This window comes from Notothenia coriiceps, unplaced genomic scaffold (assembly GCF_000735185.1).
Source record: "Notothenia coriiceps isolate Sejong01 unplaced genomic scaffold, NC01 NC01_scaffold00037244, whole genome shotgun sequence".
Classification (NCBI taxonomy): Eukaryota; Metazoa; Chordata; class Actinopteri; order Perciformes; family Nototheniidae; genus Notothenia; species Notothenia coriiceps.
The window spans coordinates 8,583,837-8,608,224 of record NW_011369945.1 but is presented as its reverse complement, the minus strand read 5'-3'; the positions used below and the strand labels follow the sequence as shown (position 1 = coordinate 8,608,224).

The window sequence follows — 24,388 nt, the reverse complement described above, 5'->3', positions numbered from 1 at the left end:
CAGGTGAACAAGGATGATGTCCTTCAGCTTCCAGATTCTGCTTTCCAACTCACCTGGACAGAAACACAATGGGTGTTACAAAGTTGACTAAATCATCCAAAATTCTATGAAAGTGGTAGTCAGCAATTGCATATGTTCAAATGTCTACTGTGAAGGATATCATAAAGCCTTAATGCAATCGAATGTAAACGAAAAAGTTATGATTGATGAAAGTAGTAAATCGGTCAGATTTGACCCGAACACAACAGGAGGGTTAACCGTCATAGTGCATTATCAAAATATAAAACACCAATCATTAGAAAAACAAAGATTAAAGGATTACCTTCGACCTCTCCACCAGAGGAAGACATTTGGCTTAGGTTTAAAAACGTTGTTCCTATGGCGTCATTGTTTGTGAGACGATCCCTGCAAAGAGAAAACTGGAATGTCAAATATTGGTTGTGATATTATTGTCACTCGTTCAGCTGTGTATGAATGAAGTTTATTTCTTACCAGTCAAACATAGTCAGCTTGATGCGTTCACACATGGACGGGAACTACAGAGGCAGACAGAAGCAAGTGCTGATATGTGCTGAAGAATGAAGTGTTTAGATCAAACCCATAAATACATCTTATAAATTTCTCTAACCTTGACTTGGAGATTGATGAGTTGATTCCACTGCGGATTAGCATTTTTCTCGATGATTTTGGTGCACAGCTGAAATAAAGAAAGTGCCATTGCGTGTCAATAATATTCAAACAGTAAGATCATTAAAAACACATTTATCTTTTTAATTAAACATTAAATACCTTCTTGCCAGCAAAGCTGACTTCCAAATATGGATCCACCAAGTTCTTTGTGTCTCCATCCCCTCCAAAGACCTGTTTAATTGTCTGGATGAAGGCATCATCCACTGCAAAGTGAAGAAGGTTGTAAATACAAGATTTTTGAAGGAGATTTGACTGCAATAAAATAAAATTGCTGCAAGAGTTTATGGGTCACTAACTCTGTGGCATATCCTCGGCTCGGTACACCTTGAGGCTGAGTGTAGCCCATCGCATTGTGACACCAGCAGGCACCAAGAGATTACTTTCTATGTCGTCCTCATCCGCAGTTATGTCCCTCTTCTCAGTCTGCAGAAGGAGAGTGAAACTTGTTATGATCTATTTCAAAACTGATCTGTACTCTGTATCCAGTAGGGAGAAACCTGATGGTAAGAAAGAAGGTATACTCACTGGTGGCTCATCTCCAGTGCCCAAAACAATTATGCTGACTTTCAGGTAACCTCTGGCCCCCAAGCTTGAGTCATCAGCATCACCCAGCAGGAGCCATTTCTTCATTATGGCATGACCTGTACATGGCAGAATGTTCAACACATTCAAACACCTAAAATATATTTAATATATACAAACAAGACTTTATTTTCTTATAAGGTATGCATTTTACATGGAAAGTCTGACCTGATTCATCGTAGACATAGCCGACATCCAGCTGGGTAGGAAAGAAAAAACCTTTGAATTATAGGAAATCTTTTTAATCTCTCAACCTGCTTGTGATAAAAGCCACAATCCTGCTACAGCGAGTCTCTACTTGTGAGAGATAAACCAATACAGGTAAAACTTCTGAAATAAAGAAGAGATAAGGACATGAAAGATCTTCACTTGGCATACCTTGAATTCTCCCACTAGACTGTCAGATCTGAGGGAGTAGGAGTCATAAACCTGTCGAGATAAACACAAGTTTACAGATTTAGCAGACATAAAAAAATAAAAAATATATAGCTTAAAAATGAGTTTTCTACGCACCCGAAGACTGATGCTTTCGTCAAACAATTCTGAGGGAAGCATGTTAACATTGTAGAAAAACTTCTGCAGGACAGAAAGAAGTCATGAACAAATTAGTATTTCTCATGTCCCTGTATGCATAATACATGTTAGTGTTGGACACATTTTGCGATCAGTGAACATTCTTAGGACTTACAGTTGGATAAGATGCTTATGCTTTGGCAAAGGGGAAGGTAAGAGAAAATGAGAGGGGTTAAATACAAGAAAGCTGAAGGTCCTTTAAGGTCCACTGTCATATCACGGCTGTCGATACAGAGAGAAATACCCAATGGGATATTCAAAGCTGGAGGGGATTAAGCGGCAAAGAGAGAAGACAGGATGATGTTTACAAGCAAGAAAAAAGTCAAAAGCGAGTTATAGCAACATTTTTACAGGATACACCATTTTTTGTGGTAATGGTTCATTACCTCGTCGAAAAACGGGTTATTTCCTCCCCTTATTCTGGTCCTGTGTGTCTGCCCACAGACATTCACCTTAACCACTGGTTTGATGTTGTTGCCAGGCAGCTGTCGACCCTCGATAACCCGAATACGAATCTGAACATTGCAAACCACAGAGAGGTAGCTGAACAAACATTTAAAATCATTTTGTGCTGAATACCAACTTATCCAGGGCGGACGCTAGACTGCTCAAATACATTTACTGACCTCTATAGAAACAAAAATATGTGAAATTGCTTGCCCTGATGCAGAACGATTTAAATGTATGCAATTTTCCAACAGGAGTGATAAATGTTATAAATAAATATCTAGGGGTGACCACTTCATGTAGTGTATAGTAGCACTAGTGAGGGCTGCTGTCATTCACGTGATTATTTATAGGAATTGTACCCTTAAATTGCATTTGTGATTATCCAGGAATACTACCATCAAAACTCGGACAATACCTGGAAGTCCTGAGGCTTGTTGGCCAGGGCCCGATGCCTCTTACTGCTCAGACGCTGTGGCTTGTGGCTCGGTTTCCCAGGCTGGCTTGGTGAGGTGGGGGCTCCTGGGCTTCCACTTTGGCCTCCCCCCTCCACGTCTGACTCCCCCTCATCACCCTCATCACCTCCTCCTGTGGAGAAAAACCAGAATAATCACAACATTCTTTGGATCAAAACTCATAAGAAAAACACTGGCTGTTTTTTCTGCTAACCTCCTAACAACATTATTTTATAAATGTAGGTGAAATCAATCACAATAATCAGAGTTTCTTTCAATTACGGATACCTCAAAACTTACACACCTTACCAGTAATCCCTTATTTTGTATCCGAGTGGATCAATGGATTGTTATCCAGTATTAGATAAAAAATTAAGTATATTTTAACAATTGAAACCCATATCAGTAGCATTTTGGATCCCATTTTTAGATTTCTTACAGTTGCTGAGAGGGTTAGTTGGTGGTAAAACTGCATTTTGGAGACATGTCTTTATTTATTTATTTTGTATTGTATATCCTCATCTTGTAAATCAGGATACCCTAAGTAAAGTATAATCATGAATTATTATAAAAGATAAGGATATTTTCTTTTCTTTTTTTTGGAAAGGAATGAAAAAATAATGTATTATTTTATTTCTATTTTTAGACTGTCTACTTACCACCATCCACCTGAGACGTGTCTACATCGGGTCGGTCATTTAGGTTTGGCATAGCATTGGCAGGCGGCTCATACCCAATCAGCAAATTGATTGTTGCCTGAAAAATGAAATTCACGATGTATTAATCCACTGCAAGGGCTGAGACTGGCATGGCTTACATTTAGTGTCATAAAATTGCCAAAGTGTCATTTTAAAGATATTCACCCCAACAGCCTGTTGCTTCTCATTGATCAACGGCACATTCTTGGATGGGAGGGACATCAAGTGACCGCTGGCCAAGTCTCTCAGAGAGATGGTTGCAGATCCAATTAACCTGAAAAGCAATCAAGTATATTTGAATCACTGCAGCTTGAGAAAAACAATTGTTTGATCGGATGAATAGTTTAGAGAAAGGAGGATGCTTCTGTTGCACAATATCTTTGAAATGATCACATTATGTAATTGGGCACGGTGTTTGTGGCTGAAATGGTTCACTCCTCAGGATAGTTGGTGGTTTCTACTTCCTAATTTCACTTCTTCACTTAATATGACAAACAGAGATACAGCACCTACTCTATCTACCAAACAGAGATCACGTAGCAACAGTGATTAATGATCACAATGGATTGCAAAACAATGGGCATTTTCAAAATAATGATCCCATGACAAAAAAAACATGATAAATGTCCACTTTGACAAGCAGCATCACTTAGGCAAACAAATGGGATATTTTTGTTCCAGCTGGTTACAAAGGACAAGCCCCAAGAGGATAAAAGGGTGCACAAGGAAAAGCAGAGGGATGGAAACAATTAACATCTACCACAGGCATGTCCTGGGCACCCGGTTTGAGGGCGGACAAATGTAGAGCAATGGATGCGGGGGGGAAGGGAGTCTTGAGCAAGCAGGCAAGATCATATTCATCATTGTGCTCATGCTCCTTATTCGTCATCACACAGATATATCTAGAATTGCAATTAACCGAACACGCAAGGACTGATTTTTACAAACTATTAGGGCTGCACGATATTGGAAAAAACTGACATTGCGATATTTTCTTCCCCTGCCTTATATATTGCGATAGGAAAAAAAGACAGGAATTGAAAAAAAGACAGTTTTTTTTGTCCGCAAACCATCCTTTCTTGAACTTCAATGCTTTATAACTGGTATTTTTTTGACAATATTTAACCAGATGAAGGATTTTAGTCACGGACTTCTGGATCTTAAGTTATCAGAGCAACAAGCTGAGCTAGCTCGGTTATCCTGCTGTGATCTGATCAAGAATGGTTGTGATTGGTGGTTTGCTTTGCATGCAGAGCCTGCATGTCACTCACTCAAGTACGTCCTGACATGAGAGCCGCGCGAGTTTTCCTTTTGTAGCAAGCAGCAACATAATTGTAACATCACGTGTTAGAGTTCATTTGCCAACTTAATATCGCACGTCCTGCGATGTAAATATCGCGCATAACGCGATTATCGTCACGACACGATATATCGTGCAGCCCTGCAAACTATCACAACTTTCCTAGGAAAGTAGAAAATACCACTTCAAACTTTATTCTGAAGTATTTAGAACTGCTTCATTAAAGAAACAAAACACAGTAAAAGAGTCAGATAATATTATCTTGGCTGGCATACTGATGTATTTTCCACTTACATATTATTTTTAAATAAAGCTTATATAGCCAAAAAGCAAACTTTGTCAAACAAACTGAGCAGTCTGCAAAACGGCATATCTTGATATACCTACAGATTACAAACCCTTGTTAGGGTCATATTACTTCTCTAGGTTTTCATAAACAGAGAAAGTAAGTGAGAGTTGGTCACACAATGTTGCCAGTATCAAACATAGTCCCCGTCAGTATCAACTCTACTGTTTTCTCTATTTTGCAGATCATTACAGGCTGAGTTACAACTAGTCTTCAGAGATGTGCCAGTGACAAGCCAGCGCAAGCTCTCGTATGGTGAATATACCCCCTCCTCCTCCTTTTCAGGCAGTGATCATGGAAAAATATCCAAGTGTGTGCGTGGCTGATGTAGACACCCCTCCACCCTCACCCCATCCCTTGTTCCTGCCCCAGAATAATTGATATCAAGCATAATCAGTCACAAGCATGACTCAATGTAAATGTTATTATGTTCTAGCTTCTGGCCTGCACTGCAGAAAGAGGAAGATACTCCAACTCCAAAATGTATGTGTGATCCAAACAAACAGATAGGAAATTGAGAAGTCATAAATATCTTACATTGCAATATTGGTATTTCATAAGGGGCACCAATAAATGAGTTGTTTTCCTTTTAAGGAAAAAGTCCTCATAACAACTGGAATGCTCTTGTGAGGAAGACCAAACAACGTCTTTGTAAACACATCTGCAAGTCTTAACATGGCCGCTGTGGGTCCTACAGTACATCTCAGTTAAGATAAAACATGCTGCTCTGCTTCTTAAGAAAAGATCATAATGACTACTTCATTCAAATTAAAAGTGTAGTTGAAGTACAAAGAAACAAGCACTTTCACATAATCACTCATCTACTTTCTCAAGAAGTAGATGTGTGGAGAGATTTTCTATTCATCCATTACCTGCATTACACAGTGTAACATTGGTGGGTTTTTTTGGGGGGTGGGGGTTTCTGTAAAGACCACCTACATTCAGTTGTGGGGAAGTAATTAACACTCACAGGCTCTCCTCTGCAAGGCAGGAATGTGTTTAAAGTATCATTATGTAGTCATACTGGGTCATGTATTGATTCACATCTGACAAAAAAAGCACTGTCTTTAGAAGATAATATAAAAAATGCAAAAGTCACAATTTCAATGTCTGATGCTTGTCATACACATACTTGTCTTTGCCGATTGTTTCATAGTCTTTGACAACCACGTTGATGAATGATGATGCATCCAAGGAAGAGTCTTTTAGATCAAATTCAAGCACCTGTAATTACAGAGAACAACAAGTCGTTTTAACTGAGGTAATAGCAGCCCTAAAATGGTTCATTTCCCTGTCAACACTGTAACTTTCACAACTAATAGTTAACTCTAATCCATTACTTACTTCGTTCCATACAGGATTCAGTGCATTGTCAACTGCTTTGGTCTTCTTCTTTTCACCTGTAAACACAATGAACAGTGAGCTTCCTTATTTGCAAAAACTCACAAGCTGTGTTACCATATTATGTCCTAGAGAAAACCCTGGACAAAGAGACTTCTTCCAAAAATAAAAAATACTGAATAAACTTGGAATTTCATTATTTTAAATAGGTAGTTCAAGCCGTGTGTCCATAATATGCTGTTATCGTTGGACACAGTGCTATTATGACCTTATATGGACATATTCTTCGTTTTGATAATGAATCACTACCAAAATATTCAAATTAAGCTCTAAGAATGGATTCCTAATGTAAACTGCAAGGCTACTACCTTAGTGATGTCAAAAAAAGTTAGAATAGAGTCAACGGTGCACAAAGTTGCAGTAGTTTCCAAAACTAAAAAGTTAAAAAGTTAAATAAAAAGTCTCACCTCTGAAGACAACCGCAGCTATAGGATCTGGGTTTCCAAATGTCTTCTTGGGGATCCCACTAGCGGACTCAACAATGACCCGCAGCATTTTGATAAACTCCAAACTTATTAAAAGAAACGAATCATATTCCGAGGAGAGACAGGGAGCCCCTCAGAGGAAACTGAAACACACAGATGTGATCAAGAGAGGAGTGGATTCCGCAAGGCAACCTCACTCATGAGCATGCTCATGAGTCAGAGGCATGAAACACAAGTAGTAGCCTACATGAGTGTGGGAAGTTGGCAGGAGAAAAAAACTCAGATATCACACGGATAGTCAGTCTAGCTTTTTAGTTAAACACTTTTAAATGCCTCGTACTTAATATTGATTGTGCAGAGTCGATCCACTCTTCTCTTGTACTGCAGCGTCCCCCAGTGGCGTTGTACGTAATGCATCCTTCCTTAACCCTCGCAGAATGCATAAGTGGGTCTTTTTGGACGCGGTGAGGTGGTTTTCTTTTAGTATCTTTGTAATTAAAAGGTTTTATCATTTCATATTCCTACTATTCCTCAAAAAACATGTTTTGAATATCACACCATTCAAATTTGAAATTTACATTTTATACATTTTAAGAAATTCGAGTTTTTGTATTAGCAACTACCCCAAGCTCCCATACGTGGGTATTTTTGGACCCGGTGAGGTGGTTTTCTTGAATTATTTTAGTAATTACATTTTTACAAAACGTTTTTTTTTTTAAATGTAAAAAAAATGTCTAAAATTATAAATTGTGAAAAATGTAATATAAAATATTTCTAATGTGAACCAAAATACAATACTAAATATTATACAAGTGATTTTTCTTAACCAAAATGACAAAAATGTCATAAAAACACATATTATTCTTATACGGGTCCTTTTAGACCCTATGACAGAGTGTAGGGTCCAGTCACTCGTGCATCCCTAGGGTTAAAAGAAAAATATGATAGAAGGCGGATTCAGCCTTCGCTCCATAATTTTAAAAATAAACACAATCAAAACACACATAGCACTAAGTAAGAAAAAGCGCTGCCCCATAAACTACATCATTGTTATGTCCAAATGCTCGCACGGTAACTGCTCTGTTGAAGCTAAAGTCGGCGTCATAGTGGGCGGTGGATTTTGGGCGGCGTTATTTAAAGTAGCACAATAATCCATCCAATGACAGACTGTTGAACTAGCGGCCATCACTCCCTCCCAAGGTAACGATGCTAACTAAATATGCTAATGCAATGCACAGTGAAACCGAAACGCATTCTAAAATGATCAAGATTCATTTAGGCGTTTAATCTGACGTTGAAAGTCATGTTTCGTACACTTAATGAATCAACAATGTATGCTAGCAAGGTTTTAGTTTACAGTTGCTATTAACGCTTTTTCAACTTTTGTTTTTGTTCCACCCAACATATGCTTACCTGTCTAGCTTAACCAACATTATATGGTTTTATGTTACATTTGTCAATATTACCTGCAACAAAAACACAGCTTTAAAGTGTGTGCAAATAGGTATTTGTTTGCTAAATTGACGTTAGCTTAACGTTAGCTATTAGTTTAGCAAGTTCAGCATCCAGTTTAACCACCAATCCATTCCTTGTTGAGCCAGTGAGTGAGGATGTGATATCTGTTAATTTTGGCTACTTTTTTACCCTTTGTGATGAACTAAACATAGTTATCAATAATTTACTGTAGCCAAAATAGTCCAAAACGGTGTCCTCTACGACCATTAGGTGGCATTTCTGGAGCTTTTTAATCTGATTCAGTGATCGTCAGATATTTAAATATTTGCCGAGCACTGGGCCATGTTAGCTTTGATATATGCATGTTTCGATTTCTTGAAATACTGCTCCAGGTTTGAATTAAATGTAATAGACATCTGGAGGCCATTGTCAGCTAGTGTTGGTGTTTTTAATGTTTATCAGATGACTGAAAATAAAATCTTGTAATACATTGCATGATTTTGCCTGCATTACAATTAGATTGTTTTGATCTGATAATAAGCTGTGAATGTATTTTTTATTTCTCTTCAAAAACGATTAGAAAACTATCTTGGGTTAAGTTTTTCCAGTTGTTGTGATCAACTTGGATCCATTCAGAGTTGAAATAGTATATTCTGACAAAAAATGAAAATGTTTTATTTCTTGAAAGTGTCTTGTTATATTTGTTGACAGGTGCTTGAGATGGCGTCCCCCAAACAAAAGGGTAGCCCTAGGAGAAAGCCCATCCCTGAGCTTGATGTGGTTGTCAGCAGTCTGAGGAAGGAGAACTCCTACCTGAAGATGACCCTGGCTGAGCTGTCTCGTCAACATTCAGAACATAACAAGCTGCTAGAGGTAAACCTATTCAAACTACTCATCCAAACTATCAGTGCTGTTTAAATATTTTTCAACCTGTACTGCAGGATTTTGTTTTAGAGTTGTTTATCAATAGTAAACCATATATATTTGTAATGTCTTTTCGCAGCGCTTCCTCTCTCTTGAAACCTTTCGACTGGAGAGTTCTCATCAGCTCACAGACAAACAGGAGAATATTGCTTTGCCGTCGAAGCAGTTGAGACAGAAAGAAGGGAATCTGATGGACGTAGTGAGTAAGAGAAGAAAAAGAAGCCTATCCAGTTACTGTGGGGTCACTGATGAGATCAAGAACAAGCTTGTGAGTGTTTCAACTAGGTGTGAACATCTCGAGAACAAAGTTGCAGGGAAGAAGGTAAAACTATACATTTTAATGCAAGTAACTAATGATAAGGCATCTTTAAACAAACATACTTGCCCTTTTATAAGAAAAACATTGTTATATTGTTACATAGCAAAATATGTGTTCTGTTATGGGAATTACAACAAGTTTTTTTCCTTTCTTCTTGTAAAATCGTCTATTACATCTTATGTTATTTGGCACTTCCACAGAAACGTCATTCACATGTCCCAGTAAGTCATGATAACTGAAAGCCAGCATGCACAATACAAGGACCCTCAGCCCAAGGACCCCCAGCATTTGATTTTTAATTTTAAATGCTGTGATTTGTCAAAATGTCCTTCTTTTAAAAAACAAAATGCTTTTGGTTGTGTTGCTACTTGCTTCCTACTGAGAAAGCTTCTCTAGCCTCTTGGCAGTTTTACACCACTAGATGGCAGCAGTTGTTTTTAAGTGTTTTCCATTTAGTGAAGGATCACTGTTCTCCATTAAAAACACTCTTCCTCATACATAGCATACCCTCCCAGTGACACTCTGGATATGTTAGAGGTCATAAAACAAAGAATATAATGCTTCAAATCCCACTGGGCTGTACGTTGGACCTTGTTGTGACATCTCACTATGTTTTGTTTTTTATTAAATAAAAAAAAAATATATATATAAAGTCTGTTCATTAACGTATATGTAATGCTGTGCTGTAATTTCCTTGTCAAGTAGGACTCTGCCTCAAGTGAATGGGACTCAACAATAACCACAGCAGAGCTCCCAAAGCAACTCAGTGATGTAAGTGCTGTGTAGTGACCACACATCTGGAAAATGTCTCTACTGTTTTAATTTTTCACTTGTGCCTAATCCAACGTTCTTTTATTTTTTCATCTTTAACTCTCCTGTTTTGCATTTGTATCTAAGTGAAGCAGTGTCTCTGTGTACAGTATAAATGTCTTACTGATTTTTTTTTTGCTTTAAACCCTGGCACAACTCTCTTTCTGTCTTTCTCTCTTATGTGCTTCTCATTCTTTTATTCAATCCCCCAAGGCCTTGGAGAAGAACAAGCAGTGGCTGGCATATGACCAGCAGAGAGAGGCCTATGTTAGGGAAATCATGGCCAGAATGTTATGGCTGGAGAAGCAGCTGAATGAAGCCAATCAGAGTCGCTCACAGCGGCACAATGAGGAGCATTCAGAGGGTGAGCCAGAGGGACAGTGGGTAGTGGGCACTCACCACTGGAGCAACAAGGGGCAACAGACTGTCACAACAGCGTTTTTAAGATATCAAGATCACCCTCAAGGACCCTGTCTTTAAGGATCTATGTCTTTATGCATCGGACAAATCATGCATTGTACATACATCTATATTTTAACATTACCATTTCTGCCTCCTTTATTACAGAGAATGAAGAAATACTAACCCAGATGCAGCAGCACTATGAAAGACTCCTACAGAAAGCCACAGAGGAGCTGGATGTGCTCAGGGAGCAGGTCAACATGATCCACCAGACCCTGATAATAACCCGAAACCAGTATGTCTGCTACTACAAAATGAACATTAGAAACCTTTTTTAAAGTTGGCAAAGTTGAAAACTAGTCAGCTACTTGACAAGCTGTTTGATCCTTAGTTGCCAAGAAAGGGAACATGAGGTGGAAGAGCTCAAGCAGCAGCTGCAAAATGAAATTACGAGCAGAAAAAGTCCACAGGAACCTCTTGAATGCTCTGAGGATGAGGACCAATGGATCACCGCTGAGACTCAAGACCTTCAATGCAGACTGAATGAGGAGAAGCGCAAGTCGGCACGCATCGTTCTGCAGGTAGGTCTTAATTGAACTTTTTTTTTAGCAAATAGGAAAAATGCAAAGCCTCCAAATGTAGAATAACATTCTCTTTTTAGTCTACTGTCATGCAGAAGGCTTTTTTGAATAGTCACCATGCAGACCAGGAAACGATTGAAGACTTGGAGCGACAGGTATGAAAGTATCGGTTATCGATGATCTTGTCCCCTCGGTTGAATACATCCTTAGTATTAACTAGAAATGAAGGCATGTTGTTAATTCATACACTTTCAGTAATGACACAGATCATTTTCGCAATCTAAACTACGAATTATTCGTAATTAAAAATATATATTTCTACAGCTATACTTTTTGATATTGTAATGGAGACTTTTCTAATTTTAGATAAAGATTTCTTCACAAGACCTTGATGATGAGAAGCAGAACTGTGCGTATTTAAAGAAACAAACGGGCGGGGTTCTGAAGAGGCTGCAAACAAATAAAGAACAGGTTGGTATGAAAATCACTTATTTGTAAATAGTATATCCAAACTTTATTAGTGATGAACCTTTAAGCTGCGTTACATTTTCTTGGGGCAGAATAAGTTGGTAATCATTTCTCTGGCCGAGTCACTATGAATCACCGGTTTGAAATTACATATCTTAATTTGATTTTGAAAAATACAGCTGTATGTTCTTTCTGGACACAAATTATAGAACTAGTTGAAAAGTTGATTTTGAATAACTGATCAATGACTCCATTTATATTAGAGAGACCAGCCGGATCAAACCTCATGTGAAGCGGTACACCCCCCCTCCACGTGCTCCTCTTACGGCAGCTTGCTGAATGAAAGCTTCCTGGCGTGTCCCGGCTGTCGGGCCGAGTATCCCAGCAGTCAGTACCGAGAACTGATGGTCCACCTAGAGTCCTGTCTGGACTGAGCTCAGCCGAGAACTTCAATTCTGTCTTCTTCAGTTTCTGTACTGTGTAACCAGAGGTACAGGTTATTTTAATAAACTACTGTGTTGAATTGCTGATGTTGTGCTTTTTAGTATTTGAAGTATTCCACAAAGCTTTGGTTGGATTTTAAAATGTTATCTTGCTTTACCAGCAGGTGTAGTGGCAGTGCAGAAATGTAAGGTCGCTAAAGAATACATTCGAGGGACTTTGGTGATCTTGAGACTTCACTAATCTAGTGAAATATCTCAACATAGACTAGGTGCATTAGAAATATGCTTACAGGCATTATATCCACATTTTGATATAATGGCTGTAATCTTTTGCATTATTTTCCTTTATATTAAGCCTTTAAGGATACAACAACCACCAAGGCAACATTTAAATGTGCTTAGTACTTAGGTTTCTGACCAAATACCTGCAGAACTAATGTCATTCACATCATCTTTACGGTTCACTTGGTTGATGACCAACTAGCAAAAGCTAACAGGCTAATCGGCAATGGTGAACCTAGTAAATGCTGCTCAACATCAGCATGCCAGTGGTCTTGTTTGTAGCATACTGTAGAAAATAAAGATAATTATGTGTGATACTGAGGTGCTGCTGCAGGTCCTTGGCCCCTCCCTCGTCTCACAGTATTGAAACCAGATGAATTGCTTCACACAGCTTGTGTTCGTTAATCCCTTTCCTGTGCTATTTAAAGACGAGGATTTGTATTGCTAGCCAACAATATTGGAAGTCAAAGGTGTGTGCGGGGGGGGGTTTAAAAGGGAACATGGCACCAAGGGTTAACATACTTTAAGCTAACAGCTTTAAAAATATATGCTAATATGGTTAGGACACCTCACTTGCCTTCAGGTACTTTTTATACAGACCACATGTTTGTAGACAGTTAGTACAGTGGGGCAAAAAAGTATTTAGTCAGCCACCAATTGTGCAAGTTCTCCCACTTCAAAAGATAAGAGAGGCCTGTAATTGTCATCCTAGGTATAACTCAACTATGGGAGACAGAATGAGAAAAAGAAAATCCAGAAAATCACATTGTCTGATTTTTAAAGAATGTATTTGCAAATTATGGTGGAAGTATTTGGTCAATAACAAAAGTTCATCTCAATACTTTGTTATATACCCTTTGTTGGCAATGACAGAGGTCAAACGTTTTCTGTAAGTCTTCACAAGGTTTTAACACACTGTTGCTGGTATTTTGGCCCATTCCTCCATGCAGATCTCCAGAGCAGTGATGTTTTGGGGCTGTCGCTGGGCAACACGGACTTTCAATTCCCTCCAAAGATTTTCTATGGTGTTGAGATCTGGAGACTGGCTAGGCCACTCCAGGACCTTGAAATGCTTCTTACAAGCCACTCCTTTGTTGCCCAGGCGGTGTGTTTGGGATTGTCATGCTGAAAGACCCAGCCACGTTTCATCTTCAATGCCCTTGCTGATGGAAGGAGGTTGTCACTCAAAATCTCACGATACATGGCCCCATTCATTCTTTCCTTTTACACGGATCAGTCGTCCTGGTCCCTTTGCAGAAAAACAGCCCCAAAGCACGATGTTTCCACCCCCATGTTTCACAGTAGGTATGGTGTTCTTTGGATGCAACTCAGCATTCTTTCTCCTCCAAACACGTCTAGTTGAGTTTTTACCAAAAAGTTATATTTTGGTTTCATCTGACCATATGACATTCTCCCAATCCTCTTCTGGATCATCTAAATGCTCTCTAGCAAACTTCAGACGGGCCTGGACATGTACTGGCTTAAGCAGGGGGACACGTCTGGCACTGCAGGATTTGAGTCCCTGGCGGCGTAGTGTGTTACTGATGGTAGGCTTTGTTACTTTGGTCCCAGCTCTCTGCAGGTCATTGACTAGGTCCCCCCGCTTGGTTCTGTGATTTTTGCTCACCGTTCTTGTGATCATTTTGACCCCACGGGGTGAGATCTTGCGTGGAGCCCCAGATCGAGGGAGATTATCAGTGGTCTTGTATGTCTTCCATTTTCTAATAATTGCTCCCACAGTTGATTTCTTCACACCAAGTTGCTTACCTATTGCAGATTCAGTCTTCCCAGCCTGGTGCAGGTCTACAATTTTGTTTCTGGTGTCCTTTGACAGCTCTTTGGTCTTGGCCATAGTGGAGTTTGGAGTGTGACTGTTTGAGGTTGTGGACAGGTGTCTTTTAAACTGATAACAAGTTCAAACAGGTGCCATTAATACAGTTAATGAGTGGAGGACAGAGGAGGCTCTTAAAGAAGAAGTTAAAGGTCTGTGAGAGCCAGAAATCTTGTTTGTTTGTAGGTGACCAAATACTTATTTTCCACCATAATTTGCAAATAAATTCTTTAAAAATCAGACAATGTGATTTTCTGGATTTTTTTTTAAAAAAAATTCTCATTTTGTCTCATAGTTGAGGTATACCTAGGATGAAAATTACAGGCCTCTCTCATCTTTTTAAGTGGGTAGAACTCTAGAGACTGCCAAGGCACACNAGAGGAGGCTCTTAAAGAAGAAGTTAAAGGTCTGTGAGAGCCAGAAATCTTGTTTGTTTGTAGGTGACCAAATACTTATTTTCCACCATAATTTGCAAATAAATTCTTTAACTTCTTCTTTAATGTGATTTTCTGGATTTCTTTTTTTTTTCCCCCTCATTTTACCTCTCATAGTTGAGGTATACCTAGGATGAAAATTACAGGCCTCTCTCATCTTTTTAAGTGGGAGAACTTGCACAATTAGTGGCTGACTAAATACTTTTTTGCCCCACTGTATATGATAAATGTGTTAGTTTTGATAAAACAAATATGTATTGAGTCAATTTCTCCTCTTAATTTATCAATAAATCCCTGTAGGTTTTGCCCAAGATGAAAATCCTGTGTTTGGGGAGCGCCACTGGTCAATTACTGCATTACTACAGAGGAAGTAAACCCGATAATCTAATTCACAGCGTAAATAAAAGTGGTGTCTAACTAATTAGATCTCGTCGGCTTCTTTGAGGTTTACACGCTAAATAGCTCAATTGATTGAAATTGGATTGACACATAAGTAAGTCGTTTCAATCCCAGCCGACAGAACAGTGTGTCATTAAATGCGTGAAATGCAAGTTGATGTTAGAAAACAAATTGTCTTTGAAAGGGCTTTCTGAAACTAATGTGATATTGGAGTAGCCCAGAATAATGTCTAACTGCACAGCACAAAGAACATCTCGTAATGTTTGTCTTCAGGTAGGAAGAACAAAGCATCACAGATTTGTCACCACTAACCCTCCTCCCGTTGTCTGGTGTCTCTTATCAGCTCATTTCCCCATTCACTTCTCTGGCAGACTGCAGGAGTAGACACGCTTTTTACATCTATATGGATACTCACCATCACACTCCCTTTCTCCATTTAAGAAACCAAAGTTATTTTTCCTTCTTTTCCGGGGGGGAAAACTTAGATCATGTTGCCATCACTATTTTTGAGACCCTGGTTATCACCGCTGTCTTCCTGGTGTCTGTGGCAGCCAATGTGGGCGCTGCAGCCCTGCTGATCTGGGAACGCAGGCATTTGGCCAACAAAACCATTCTGACCCTCAACCTGTTTGTGGCCGACCTGCTGTTTGTCAGCATGATCCCGCTGATAGTGGCCGTGCGGTGGACTGTGTCCTGGACGCTGGGGTTTAGGACCTGTCACATTGTGCTGTATGTGATTTGTATGAGCGGCTGTGTCATCATCACCACCCTGGCTTCCATCAGTGTGGAGAGGGTCCTGGCCATCCTTCAGCTGCAGGCCGTGCCCACCTTAAACCGCAGGATGGTGTCTGCCACCCTCTTTTTCATCTGGGCCTTCTGTGCACTCGCCTGCATTCCCCTCAGTCTGTTCTTCACCGTGATCAATTTGGATTTCCCTCGGCAGGTATGGAAAGATTGAAGGTAGTAAGGAAAGCTAAATGTTGCTACCTTTTTTTAAATGAGTGTTTTATTGTGTTTTCCACAGAAACGTGAACACATTTGCACTCTCAAGTGGCCTGACCCAACTGCAGAGATTGTGTTTAACGTGACCTTCACTGCCCTGTGCTTCCTTCTCCCAGGAGTCATTATTGTGGTCAGTTACAGCAAAATATTACAGGTGGGTTTATGGAGTAATGTCCGGAAGTTAGTGTTTATACTTTAGGAGGGTGGAGTTTTTAGGATCAGGAAATCTCAACTACACTTTTATTTTTCCTTCTGTGAAAAAAATCTCACAATAAGTTAGTCCAACCTTTGTCATTACCTTGCCACCCTATCTGTGACACTCACGCTTACATGGACTATAAGATGCTAAGTAATTAGCTAAAATTGTAACAAATTATTAACAAGAGTAAACGTTACCCCTTATCTAACCCAAATTGGATTTTGTATACTAAATAACACTATTGTAAATGATATGTTATCCCTTACTTTGTTAAGTTGCATAGAGATCCCTGTATTACTCATTAAACTATTAATCCCAGCTCATGCTCATTTATTTGCGGATCTATTGACTTTGTGCCGTCTGCAATGATTAGTCATTTCTTTGTTGTGGGAACAGAGATGCATGTCCTTTAATAATTACTGGAGGTGAAAATGTGTGGGTGTGGGTGCAGAGCTTTGCACTATCAACTGTCAACAGTACAATGGGTAATCAGTTCTGCCAATGTGGACATTAAAGTGATACAGACTGTCAGCCACACATAGTTTTAGCTCTGGGAAGTACATGGGAGTTTGAGACGGTGCTCCATATGTTCAACCAGACCATGTTACATAGATGGTTTTAATTTAATGTTTTTTGTCCACTTTGTATGCTCTCATAAAGAAAAGGAAGCCACTATTATGTAATATTATTTATTTGTGTTCCAGATTTATAAAAAAAGTAAACTAAGGCTCCGACACCGAGACAGCCAGCCCCAAGTTGGAGACTCTGTCGAGTACAATGTCTCCCGCAAAGATATGAGGCTCTTTCGAACCCTTCTGGTCCTTGTGCTCTCTTTCTTGATCATGTGGAGCCCCATTTTCATCACCACCTCTGTCATCCTGGCCAGGAACTTCCTGGGTCACCTAGAAGTCTCTTCTACCATGTTCTTCTGGGTGGTGACGTTCACACTGGCCAACTCAGCCCTCAATCCCATACTCTACTCCGTCTTCCAGTTCAAGAACCGCTGGCGCAGGTTCTGCTGCAGATCTGTTGTATCTCCGCTGAGAAAAGTACACCGTGGCAGTGGTCAAACGCAAGGGATGCATCAATGATCATCAAGGTTGTTCTGTATAAATATATAGTTTTAATTTTTATTAGTCAGCTTATTTAGTCTATTATAGTGAACAAAAACACTTATTTTATTCCATTGCTTGCTCCAAGTATGTGTCTCCTACCAGACTATACCAACCAATGTTTGCCTGCCAACAAGAGTAATTAAGATCAATGCTGCAGGTTGCAATCCTACTTAACCCTGTCGCTGTTTAAATGTAGCTGCATCTGACAGAAGTGGCCCAGGAAAGCCAGTCTCTAGAAATAAACACTTGTTTATCTTGAGGACTATAATAATTATAATATAAGAAATAGCTGTCACTGCTCTTTTTGAATGTATCAGCTGTATAATAACATTACCTCTGTGGCTGCTTCCTAGTTCTCTTAGACACTCATACAGCTTTAATCAGCATATCAATGGCTCCTCTAACCCTCTTTTCGGTTGTATGGTTAAAATACATTAGTTTGCCAAGATCTCATTATTGTCAGAAAAAAATAGGAAATCCTCAGGATCATTTGCAGTCTTGACATCATAATCTGGTCTACAGTGCAGGTCATGCATGCGCATAACTCGGTGAACATAACCTGTGATGGGATTGTCCCCACTAAAATGACAGGCGGCAGGATTTACAAGTTAAGAAAGCTCAGCAGCTTTATGACCCTTGCGTAAGTTATTATCGCCCCCTTGGATCCCCTTACCCAGTAAGCCACTCACTACCTTCTGTTACAGAGGAGAAGGTGGGAGCGCTGTCCACAGAGGAGTTCTGAAAATGTCTCGGTAGAGTCCGCAGTGCCTCATCTTTACTGCTGTACACACCGGAAAAGGAGTATCTTTGTTCAGAGGGGATTGTGTATCCAAACTTGTACAACATGGCAGACAAGGACACTGTAGAGAAGTTTCTTGACAACAACCCCGATTTCGCTAAGCAGTACTACGACAAGAAAGTCCAGGCAGATGTGATTACTGCTGCCTTCAACAACCAGGTGCAGGTCAAAGAGCCATCCTCTTACAAGGATGTCAGCACCATCCAGGAGTCTGAGTTCATATTCGAGATCATAAAGGAGTTAAAGACAAACGCCCCGATGGAGAAAACTCTGCATAAAATTCTCCAGAGGGTTGCTCTGCTGATCCAGGCGGATCGATGCAGCTACTTCGGTTACAGGTCTCGCAACGGAACACCTGAGCTGTCCACGGTCCTCTTCGATGTGACCCACAATTCCTCATTCGAGAAAAATCTTGTGAATCCCAATGTAGAGATTGTTTTTCCCACCGACATGGGAATTGTTGGATGGACGGCTCACACCAAGAAGCCTCAGAACGTTGCGGATGTTAAGAAGGTGGGCTAGTGCCACAGATAATTACATTGAAATGTGATGCAAATGGAACTAGTGATTTATGATACTGGGCTTCATTAAAATATAAACTTGATTATAGAACCCTGAATTTATAAATGTTCAAATAAGACAAAATAGATGGGGTTTGTGGAACTAACAAACCACACCAGTCTGTATTACAGATTATACATACAGTAGATTAATCCTATTATTCAGTTTTATTAAAGCCCAACAATTACTTTTGGATGTTTTTAAAAATATATTATATTATAGGTTATAGGTTAAATAACTTGTTTTCAATTAAAAGTAGCATGGCTTTTTAACCTGAACATTAATTACAGCTTTTAACATAACAACTGCTTCAGTCACTTTAATGCCGATTTGTATTTTAGTAGGATAATAGTAATATTTTTTCTGTGTGCACCCATTTACCTGTCCTCCTGTTATTTTTTCAGAACACTCATTTCAATGACTTTGTGGATAAACAGACCAAATATACCACCAAATGCATGGTTACTGTCCCCATCATGTATGAAAAGGAGCCCGTCGGTGTCATCATGGCACTCAACAAACAGGGTGCTGATGAATTTTCAAAGAGTGATGAGGAGGTAAGTGGACAGGATGTTCAATTTTTAATAAGAGGGTATTATTGCCTCCCCCAAGTGAGCTGGGAAACGTGCAGCAGACAAATCCAGCAGCAGGGTCGCATCATAGGACCAGTTTAGCCCACCAGCTTTACTGTCTTTGACCTGGTTATTAATGGCTTGACTGTACTTTAGGTCGCCATTATGAAAGCACAACTTATAATCCATTTAGGGAGAGGAAGCTCAGAAATGTGTTTGCTTGTCTTGTTTCATGACCTCTTTGTGACTCTAGAGGTCATCCAATATAGAAATGTACTCTGATCTGTTGCAATTGAAGATTAATAACATTACATAGTAAAAATAATTCACAAAGACAATATGATTCTTTGCTCTTATGTCACAGCTCTTCAACAAATACATAAACTTTGCTAGTGTGGTCGTCCTCCAAGGTCACACTTCCTGCATGTGGGATGTAGAATCCAGGAGAAGTCAGGTACAAATACAGCGTACATTTTGTATATTTTCAGGGTTTTTTTCCAATAACAGCATGAAAAGAAAATTGACATCTTTCTCAATAAAATAAAAATGGAAATATTTTCCAGCTGCTCTAAAATTATAAATGCTTTTCTTTTCAATAGGTGTTGCTGTGGTCAGCCAGCAAAGTTTTTGAAGAGTTGACAGATATCGAGAGGCAGTTTCACAAAGCTTTATACACAGTGAGGACATACATCAAGTGTGAGAGATACTCCGTGGGACTCCTGGACATGACCAAAGAAAAGGTGCGTCAACAAAAGTTCGAAGAAAGCTAAACATTTAATGAAGTGTTTATTAAAAATATGGAAACATATTGGCCTTTTGTTCACCAGGAATTCTTTGATGAGTGGGCAATAAAACTAGGGGACCAGGAGCCATACAAAGGCCCCAAGACACCTGATGGCAGAGTAAGTCCGACAGTGTTTTTTATATTCCCATTATCCTTATTCACTGATTTGTCGAGATTAAACATATAAATATAATATGAATAAATGCTTTCTTATGTGAACCCGTTCAGGAAATCAGCTTCTACAAGATTATTGACTACTTGCTGGAAGGCAAGGAGGAAATTAAAGTTATCCCGTAAGTATCACAATGCACTGTAGCTTTATTCTCATATTTGTAGAGGTTAACTGGTGTAATAAGAAGTCGAGCAGGTACTCATCCTCTGAACTCACAGCGGCCCCCCTGCGGACCACTGGGCTCTGGTCAGCGGCCTCCCATCATATGTGGCTGAGAACGGATTTGTAAGTTCCATTTTTGTTCCTTTTTTCAATGGGAACACTGCGGTGTATTTGAGAATTGCTGATTTCCAAACACACCTGTGATAACCTCTTTTATTTGTTACTTATTCTAGATCTGCAACATGATGAACGCTCAAGCAGACGATTACTTTGCATTTCAGGTGAAAATCAACAACCGGCATTCAATTAAATTTGCTCAGATGTTTGCACACTGAAATAATCTGGATGTTCTGTTGGATTTGTTTGACAGAAAGAAGCGGTGGATGAGACTGGATGGAAGATTAAGAACGTCCTGTCCCTGCCCATCGTCAACAAAAAGGAAGAAATTGTTGGAGTTGCCACTTTCTTCAACAGAAATGATGGCAAACCATTTGACGAGAATGATGAACAAATTACAGAAGTATGGGAAACTACTCGTCTTCAGTGGCTCTTTTTGTTTATATTGTTTCACTTTTCAAGCCCTAACAGTAGCCCTAATTTCTTTTTATTTAGTATTTGTGTTTAAAATGATGTCATACCATTGTCCTATTCTAATATCTCCAATTCAATTCTTCGAATGCTGTTATAATAAACTATAAACGTTTCTTTAATATACTTTTTTATATTTTTATCATTGAAATTACCGTGGGAGATAGTTTGTTTGGAAGAATCTGTTGGAATCACATAATTTAATTGTATTTGTCCATGTCACCAGGCTCTTACCCAGTTCCTTGGCTGGTCCACTCTGAATAGTGACACATACGACAAACTGAACAGGGCAGAGTGGAGGAAGGATATTACCCAGGAAATGCTCATGTACCAAACAACAGCCACACTTGATGACGTGCAGCTCATTCTGGTAAGCTACTGATATTACTTCAACTAGAGTGAAAACAGATTAGTGGAACAAGCTCCCTTTTAAACTCAATGTTCCCCCACAGAACACTCAAGAGAAGTTTGGCTCTGCACCAGAGGACTGTGACCAGAAGGAGATGTACAAACTGTTGGTAAGCAGCACTGTGATGGGTGGAGTACAATGGTCCTCCATAAATTCCTTTTGTGATGGTTTACTGAAGGTTTACACTGTTTCCAATGTGCAGAGAACCAACATCCCCGATGCCAAGAAGGTGGAGCTGCTCGAGTTCCGATTCAGTGACTTCGCTTTGTCAGAGCTGGAACTCGTAAAGTGTGGCATCCGCTGCTTCTTCGAGCTCGGGGTGGTGGAGAAGTTCAAGGTCCCAGCCGAGGTACAGTAGAGAGGAAACCTGCCTGTTCACGACACTCCCCCCTGCCTGCCTGTGTGGGCAGCGCACCATCCCCTGAAACACACAACACACCAACATATGTGCATTATGAATTCAGAGAGAATTCATTTAAGTTTAAACCAGTGTTTTCCTTTGGGCTGTATGACTTTGGACCATATCAGTCACTATGTAAACCTAGAAGATACAGATGTGTTCTGAAATTGTTTTTGGACAATGTAAATCTAAAGATTGATCGCAGCTCTGTTTTGTTTTTGCAGACCCTGACACGATGGATGTTCACTGTTCAGAGGGGATACCGTCACGTCACCTACCACAACTGGAGGCACGGTTTCAACGTTGGACAAACCATGTTCTCTCTGCTTCTAGTGAGGCACATTTCTCCTACCAAAATTCGATTTTGTTTTAATTACAAAGTGGATTTTCTATTACAATGCAGGGTTGACCTCTTTGCTCCTTTACAGACAGGCAAACTGAAGAAGTATTACACCGATCTCGATGTCTTTGCCATGGTCGCTGCTGGATTCTGCCACGATATTGACCACAGAGGAACCAACAATCTGTACCAGACAAAGTAAGACTTTTATCATTTTTTAAATTGATGGTGAAAACTGAAAAAGACATAATAAAAGAAACTAAAACATTTGGAATGTTGTTCTGTTGGACTATTGCAGGAGTCAGTCCCCACTGGCAAAACTGCACAGCTCCTCAGTAATGGAGCGGCATCATCTTGAGTACAGTAAGACCCTGATGGAGAATGAGGTGGGTGCTTATAGCTTTACATGTATGTGATTGACAGTAGTTGAGGTTTGACATAGACAAAAACTAATCTAATGGCAAATGTTTTTCATGCTCTTTTTTTTGTGTTTTCTCACTTTTTTCTTTGCTATCGATCACAGAACCTGAACATCTTCCAAAACCTTCAGAAGCGTCAGTTTGAAACAGTGCAGCATCTGTTTGAAGTCTGCATTATTGCCACTGATCTCGCCCTCTATTTCAAGTACGTGAGGAGTTTTTTTTGTTCCATTTCAACATAAAGTAACAATTTTTAAGCCTATTAATTGATTTTTAAGGACTCCTGAAAATATCTTAACCTCCTTCTCCTCTCTCAGGAAGAGAACAATGTTCCAGAAAATCGTTGAATCTGTGGAGGGGATTCCAGACGAGAAAGACAAGGTCCACTTCGTCTCCACCAATCCAACCAGGAAGGAAATTATCATGTAAATACAAGTTTATAAACATGTGAAAAAACGCTGTCCGTCTTCAGAATCAGAATACCTTTATTAGTCCCACAGAGGGGACATTTGCAGCGTTACAGCAGGAAAGAGCCACAGACAGCTTAGTGTTGCATATCTTACTTGCGTTAAAAAAAAGTACTAAGTTATAATATAATAAACAATATGCTAAAAAAAAAGATAAAAAGTTACATAATTTTCAAAAATACAGATAAAAAAATAAACATTGTCTTGTGTTCTCTGTCATTAGAAAATGTTCTTTAATAGAGACGTTTGTTTTCCGCAGGGCAATGATGATGACGGCTTGTGACCTGTCAGCCATTACAAAGCCATGGGAGGTTCAGAGCAAGGTACGTTCCCTTCCTCCGGCTTCTGAATCATAATGAAACATGAATCACTCATCTGATCTCATCGTCTTACTGGTCCTAGGTCGCTCTAATGGTGGCAGCAGAGTTTTGGGAGCAGGGCGACTTGGAGAGGACTGTCCTTGATCAGCAGCCTATTGTAATAATCTAATGCTTTTTGGTATGTTGCCTGCACTGTATGTTATCATAAAGTCATACCAATAATTATAATCTCTCGTCTTCTATAGCCAATGATGGACAGAGATCACTCTGAGGAGCTACCCAAGATGCAATGTGGTTTCATCGACTTTGTCTGCTCCTTTGTGTACAAGGTACAGTAGAGACACAAATAATGTAAATAAACACGAACGCAAACAACATATTTATATACTTTTGTCCCTAAATTATTTTCTGTTTGTAGGAGTTTTCTCGCTTTCACATAGAGATCACTCCGATGTTCGATGGGCTGAATATAAACAGAGGCCAGTGGAGAGCTCTGGCAGACGTCCACGAGGCCAAAATGAAAGCTATCGAAGACGAGAAGAAGAAGCTGGAGGGTGGAGGCGAAGGTGCGTCAACACATCCCTCCTGATCACTCTGTGTTTTCACGTCAACTTTCCTCTCACCGTCTTTCTTATTTGTTTCTCTGAAGGTGTTCAAGAGGCCGGGAAGTCAAAGACATGCGTGACCTGCTAGACCTCCAGGACAATCGAGGGATTTATGAATGTGTGTCTGAATGTGTGTGTGGAAGTGTATGAGCATGTGTGTTAACAGATGAGGGCATTTCTAATGTGAAAGAACCCATGAAGAATTATTT

The 24,388-nt window shown here is 39.7% G+C and overlaps 4 protein-coding genes across 4 annotated transcripts in view; 3 read left to right on the top strand and 1 right to left on the bottom strand.

Annotated features, from left to right (window-relative positions):
* Window positions 1-7,212, bottom strand: part of LOC104965268 (myoferlin) — a 60,129-nt gene extending 52,917 nt beyond the window's left edge. The window contains exons 1-16 of the mRNA XM_010794227.1: window positions 6,900-7,212; window positions 6,436-6,491; window positions 6,224-6,315; window positions 3,611-3,719; window positions 3,407-3,503; window positions 2,711-2,880; window positions 2,232-2,360; window positions 1,786-1,848; window positions 1,651-1,701; window positions 1,441-1,471; window positions 1,216-1,331; window positions 987-1,113; window positions 790-893; window positions 629-697; window positions 493-536; window positions 323-405 (exon numbers count right to left, since the gene is read on the bottom strand). Of these exons, the coding sequence (XP_010792529.1) occupies window positions 323-405; window positions 493-536; window positions 629-697; window positions 790-893; window positions 987-1,113; window positions 1,216-1,331; window positions 1,441-1,471; window positions 1,651-1,701; window positions 1,786-1,848; window positions 2,232-2,360; window positions 2,711-2,880; window positions 3,407-3,503; window positions 3,611-3,719; window positions 6,224-6,315; window positions 6,436-6,491; window positions 6,900-6,987 (1,429 nt within the window). The 5' untranslated portion in view covers window positions 6,988-7,212. The remainder of the gene's footprint in view (window positions 1-322; window positions 406-492; window positions 537-628; window positions 698-789; window positions 894-986; window positions 1,114-1,215; window positions 1,332-1,440; window positions 1,472-1,650; window positions 1,702-1,785; window positions 1,849-2,231; window positions 2,361-2,710; window positions 2,881-3,406; window positions 3,504-3,610; window positions 3,720-6,223; window positions 6,316-6,435; window positions 6,492-6,899) is intronic.
* Window positions 7,213-8,101: 889 nt separating this feature from the next.
* LOC104964616 (centrosomal protein of 55 kDa-like) lies at window positions 8,102-12,403 on the top strand. The gene is made up of 10 exons (XM_010793450.1): window positions 8,102-8,117; window positions 9,084-9,245; window positions 9,376-9,495; window positions 10,321-10,386; window positions 10,639-10,789; window positions 10,993-11,122; window positions 11,219-11,408; window positions 11,489-11,563; window positions 11,775-11,879; window positions 12,140-12,403. The coding sequence occupies exons 2-10, from the start codon at window positions 9,093-9,095 to the stop codon at window positions 12,308-12,310; spliced, it is 1,161 nt and encodes a 386-aa protein (XP_010791752.1). The 5' UTR covers window positions 8,102-8,117; window positions 9,084-9,092; the 3' UTR covers window positions 12,311-12,403.
* A 3,121-nt stretch (window positions 12,404-15,524) lies between these two features.
* LOC104965267 (free fatty acid receptor 4) lies at window positions 15,525-17,557 on the top strand. The gene is made up of 4 exons (XM_010794225.1): window positions 15,525-15,538; window positions 15,707-16,208; window positions 16,290-16,421; window positions 17,171-17,557. Exons 1-4 carry the CDS (start codon window positions 15,525-15,527, stop codon window positions 17,555-17,557), a joined length of 1,035 nt encoding a protein of 344 aa, XP_010792527.1.
* Window positions 17,558-18,425: 868 nt separating this feature from the next.
* Window positions 18,426-24,368, top strand: LOC104964615 (cone cGMP-specific 3',5'-cyclic phosphodiesterase subunit alpha'-like). Its single transcript, XM_010793449.1, has 22 exons — window positions 18,426-18,893; window positions 19,346-19,498; window positions 19,878-19,967; window positions 20,113-20,253; window positions 20,341-20,415; window positions 20,526-20,590; window positions 20,688-20,754; window positions 20,865-20,912; window positions 21,002-21,151; window positions 21,446-21,589; window positions 21,672-21,737; window positions 21,831-21,977; window positions 22,253-22,360; window positions 22,457-22,566; window positions 22,667-22,754; window positions 22,892-22,992; window positions 23,105-23,212; window positions 23,514-23,577; window positions 23,657-23,731; window positions 23,820-23,903; window positions 23,993-24,140; window positions 24,224-24,368. Exons 1-22 carry the CDS (start codon window positions 18,426-18,428, stop codon window positions 24,265-24,267), a joined length of 2,544 nt encoding a protein of 847 aa, XP_010791751.1. The 3' UTR covers window positions 24,268-24,368.
* Window positions 24,369-24,388: the final 20 nt, after the last annotated feature.